The sequence below is a fragment of the Petaurus breviceps genome, unplaced genomic scaffold (assembly GCF_028583685.1).
Source record: "Petaurus breviceps papuanus isolate PSGF00001 unplaced genomic scaffold, PetGlider_PUasm1.0 90845, whole genome shotgun sequence".
In the NCBI taxonomy this organism is placed as follows: Eukaryota; Metazoa; Chordata; class Mammalia; order Diprotodontia; family Petauridae; genus Petaurus; species Petaurus breviceps.
Window position 1 is genome coordinate 1,180,277 of NW_027187359.1, and position 4,742 is coordinate 1,185,018.

At 42.7% G+C, this 4,742-nt stretch overlaps 1 protein-coding gene across 1 annotated transcript; it reads right to left on the reverse strand.

The window, feature by feature from the left end:
* Positions 1 to 231: 231 nt before the first annotated feature.
* On the reverse strand, positions 232 to 4,472 carry SPINT3 (serine peptidase inhibitor, Kunitz type 3). The gene is made up of 3 exons (XM_069072275.1): positions 4,379 to 4,472; positions 666 to 875; positions 232 to 362 (listed from the first exon to the last, which is right to left on the reverse strand). Exons 1-3 carry the CDS (start codon positions 4,449 to 4,451, stop codon positions 340 to 342), a joined length of 306 nt encoding a protein of 101 aa, XP_068928376.1. The 5' UTR covers positions 4,452 to 4,472; the 3' UTR covers positions 232 to 339.
* Positions 4,473 to 4,742: the final 270 nt, after the last annotated feature.

Genomic DNA, 4,742 nt, shown 5'->3' on the forward strand with positions numbered 1-4,742 from the left:
CCATCCTGGGTTGTGTGAGTCACTTGGGCTAAAGAAGGGACAGATTTTCTAGGGGCATTTCCAGCAATTCATTAACATTCAGGGGCTTTGAGGTTGGAGTGAACAGCAAAGCCCATGATCTCCTCAGGATGTGAAGGATGGAGGCATAGACCCCATTTGGGGTTTTCTTGACAAAGATACTGGAGAGGTTTACCATTTGCTATTAATGCTTTATTGTACCAGAAGAGGGAATCATAGAGGGAAAGAAACAGGACAGCATCACCAGGTCTGGATGGCAGCAGGACTGGTCAAGGAAGTGATGTGGCAGTCTCCATGCTCCCAGAATGTTCAGTATCAGTTTCAGTTATTATTGTTCCTGTTCTCTGTAATGGAAGTCACAGTCAGTTACCTTTGGCCCTTGAGCTAAAGCCAAAGTTCCCTCAGACATCTGCTATCACAGATGCTTCCATGACCAACAATATCACCTCATCTTCATCAACAGGAGACTTCCCACAACCTTGACCATTATGCTTATCACTATGGCCACCATTATCATTACCATTATAAACTCACCATGGCTATCATCATCCTTACCCTCATCCCATCACCCTTAGGAGCAACATTACTTTTTCTATTCTTATTCCAGTGCCAGGTAGGCATTGAGGAAGTAGGTGACAGTCACTTACTGTTGAGTCTGCAGGTCTTCAAGCAGCATTGCACTGAGTCAAAATTGTTCCCATTGCCATTACAGCCGCTGTAGACGAAAGCCTGGCAGGTATGAGAGGTTGCATTGTAGAAGTAGCGATGAATGTGAGAATTGCAGTTGCCCCTCACAGGTGGGAGCAGGCATAAAGAAGGAACCAGTCGGGATAGGTTCTCCAGGGAGTTCACTCGGTCTGTGGATGTGGGGAAGGAAGAAGGTGATAAAATGAGTATATAAACTCAGCTAATTTCCATTGGTGCTCCATAAGCTTCTTTTCACTAGAGGTCACCAAGTGGAGGCTGAAGGACCACTTGTTGGGAACGGGATTAATAATTTTGCTCAGGGTTGGATTGGATGATTTTAGGGGTCCTTTTTAATTTTGTCTACAGATGTGTGAATGGGTGTTATAATGTACGTCAGTAGTTGGTTAACTTCCATTTAAATAATTGGTTAATACCAATAGGATAGGGATAGGATTGAGCTTGAGTTTCATCAGTTTTGGGAAACTCCTTCTACAAATATAGATCAGCACCTTCTCTGAAGGTGCAGCTGGGTGGCACAGTGGTTGGAGCTCTAGGCCCGGAGTTAGAAGACCTGAGTTCAAATCCAGCCTCAGACACTTACTAGCTATGTGACCCTGGGCAAGTAATTTAATCCTATTTGCCTCAGTTTCCTTATCTGTAAAATGAGATGGAGAAGGAAATGGTAAACCTCTCCAGTATCTTTGTCAAGAAAACCCCAAGTGGGGTCAGGTAGAGTCAGACACTACTGAAAAACCTTATCAACAAACTTCTCTGAAATTCATAGTCTCAGAGATTTGCTTAGGAACACTGAGCAGGTAAGAGTCTTACCCAGGGTCACAGAGCCAGTATGTATGAGATGGGGGACTTGAACCCAAATCTTCTTGGCTCTGAGTCCAGATTTTAGTCACTATGTCATGCTAACTTTATAGTGCCCTTAACTATTGCTAATGTCCACCAATAATTAGTTAACAAGAAAATGTTTATATTTCTATCCTCAACTTAGTCATTTACTGAGGTTAAGAGACTGTTGTGGGCTAATGACTATCAGACAGACTCCGAATCAGGAAGGTTGGAGATAGGAGTTCACATCCTACCTCTGACTCAGTGACCTTGGACAAGGTGTTTTGCCCATCAGTTTCCTAGGCAACTCTCTGTAAGTTACAGAACAGGTGTTGAACTGCATTGGTCAAGAGAGTTTCTGAAGTGAGAATTCCCTTCACCAATAAAAACAGAGGTTGAGGAAACAAATAGACAATTGTACTCATTAAAGACTTTTTTATCAATCAAAATAGTTATATCTATCCATCCATTCATCTACAAATACATGTATACATACATACAAACAAATGCACATCTATACATGCATAGTATAGACAGATGGATGGATGGATAAATGTAAGGATGGATGAATTTGTAGCTAGCTAGCTAGATGCATAAATGTCCTAGGCAGCTCTTTAAAACTCAGGTACAGAACATTGGTAGGACTTTCCCCATTAGGGATTACTTCCTTTCCCCATTAGGAATTTCCTCTACCAATGGACTCACACACAGAGATGTGGTACATATAGACTTGGGAGCAAAAGAAGGCAGTTTCTGTTTCTGATAGACCCATTCATTTGAATGTTGCTAATTCACTTCTGTCATCGAAATAAACAAGTAATTAAGAAAGGCCATGGGAAGACCATTGATTTGGAATCAAAGTGTCTGGGTTTGAATCCTAACTCTGCTATTCTTACCACCTGTATAACCTGGGACAAGTGATTCCATTTTTTCTGGGCTACTGTTTTTTTTTTTTCCTCTGTAAAATGAGGGGGTTGGATGAGGTGATCTCAAAGGTTTTTTCCAGCTCTGATTGATCTTTTAAGTTGAGAATAGGTTCTAGTATCGGAAGGACTGCCTGGCTGTCACCTTCTATATCTGTCCCTCCTAGTTCTGACCTAGGCAGTAATGGCTCAAGGGGTTCTTGGTGAGGGGAGAGACTCTGCCTTGGTATCCCTGGACTGTTCTCACACAAAAAAGGCTTCCTCTGCTTAGAATAGGGCTGGGGCTGGGTAAAATTATGGAATCAGTTACTTTGTCTTTGGCTTCCTCCCACTTCTATTCTACACTATTTCTGGTCACTCTCTGCTGTATGGTATCTATCCTATTATAGCCCCTCGTCACTTCTTCACCACCTTTTTTCCTCCCCCTCCCAAAAAAAGGGACTACGCTCTCAGCTGATTCTGCCAAAGACCACAGGACTCAAAAAGTAGAAGCTCAGTTACTATTTGTTGATTTGATTTGTTGTTTACACTTGAATAGTAGATAACATCTATTTATTTGGTGTTAAAAAATAATCCTGGGGGCAGCCAGGTGGCTCAGAGAGTAAGAGCACCAGCCCCAGTGTCAGGATGACCTGGGAGATTGAATCTGGGCTCAGATACTTAGCACCACACCCAGAAATTACTGGCCATGTAACCTTGAGCAAGTTACTTAACCCCAATTGCTTAAAAAAGTAATAATAATCCTGAGTTGAGATTCTGGATCCTTGGATTTGAGTCCTAACCCTGACAATAAACTTCTCCTGTGACTTCCTCCAAGTCATTTCCCTTTCTTCAGCTCAGTGTCTTAATTTCTAGAATAAGGGGCTTGGATCAGATCATGTCCAAGGTCCCTTCCAGATCTGACACTGTTTTAAAATCCCTCCTAGACATTTTTGTTATGTTTTAAGATTCCTTCCAGCTTTGATGTTCTTTCTTGGAAGGATGATAGGTTTTCAGCTGGAAGGAGGCTTAAAGACCATCTAGTTCAACCTCTTTCGTTTTACAGATGAAGGAACTGAAATCTGGAGAGATGTAGTTATGGAGCCTGAAGTCAGAGGTACAGAGCAGTAGAAGAGAGAGAGGTGAAGCTGAATCCTCTGACTCCCAGTGGGTTCTTTTTCTGCTTGCATGATGCTTCTGGCACGTTCTAAAGCTGACATTCTATTGGCTAATTGACTTTCTACAATTTATGCTCTAAGACCTCTTCCTGCCTAGTCAGTGTTCCATATCTTAAGGACCTTGCCAACTCTACGATCACAGGATTTTAGAGTTGGGAGAGACCTTAACAAGGTCTGGGCTGGGTCTAAGTTTCCTCATCTGTAAAATGTCTTTGGACTAGGTGACCTCTAAGTTCCCTTCCTGCTCTTTTCAGAATTCTATGGGAACAGGGAATTGGGGGACATGGTTTTGGAAGGCAAAATACACTCAATGGTCCTCAGTTAACTTCCCAAAAACCAGCATGTAATCATCTGGTCCTGGTTTGATTTCTGTAAATGGTCCCAACAAAATTCCTTTTAGAGTCATATTGTCAGATCTGGGAGAGATCTTAGAATATAGAATACCAGAGCTGGAAAATACGTAACAAGTCATCTGGTCCAATTCCCTCACTTTATAAAGGAGAAAATGGAAATTTAGAAAGAAGATGCCCAAATTTGGTTTAGAGTAATTCTAAGGTCCCTTTCAGCCCTGAATCTATGAACTCATGAGTCTACTAAGTCAGACTAGAACCCAGTTCTCCCAGTGTTCAGTATATGAAACTGTTCTATGCTGACTCCCTCTCAAATAATATCAACTTTATTGGTAAGAGTAGGATTTTAATAGCTCCAGCTGCTGCCATGATTCCTTCTCTTGGGAAGGGGATTGCTACTTACCTAAAAGTTTTTCTGAGCTGGAGATGCCAGCCAAGCTGAGGGCGAAGCAGAGGGCAACAATGGTGAATTTCATGGTGCCGCTGGTAGATAACACTTGATTAGTGGTCTTGAGCCCTTGGGACTGGTTTTATACCCTCAACCAAAGTGGGGGAGAAAAGGGGTAAACTATATCCTGGGGCAAGGTAGGTGGGGGATTGGTCATACCCATCATATGACTTGGAGGAGGAAATGTTCCCCACCTCCCACCCCCAGGCAAAAAGTTTTTGGCAAGAGGAACTCAGCCCCTACCCTTGGGGTATCTGGCGAGCCTCTGGCCCAGGTAGCCTGGAGGGACTGGGTATAGATTGGGTAAACCCCACTAGAA

What these genes read in the sequence shown, in the direction of transcription:
- SPINT3 (XM_069072275.1), bottom strand. Translation starts at nt 4,451, where the DNA reads ATGAAATTCACCATTGTTGCCCTCTGCTTCGCCCTCAGCTTGGCTGGC. An exon ending in CAGCTCAGAAAAACTTTTAG is followed by an intron (nt 876 to 4,378) that starts GTAAGTAGCAAT and finishes CCACATCCACAG; the next exon opens with ACCGAGTGAACTCCCTGGAG. An exon ending in GAAGACCTGCAGACTCAACA is followed by an intron (nt 363 to 665) that starts GTAAGTGACTGT and finishes CTTCCATTACAG; the next exon opens with AGAACAGGAACAATAATAAC.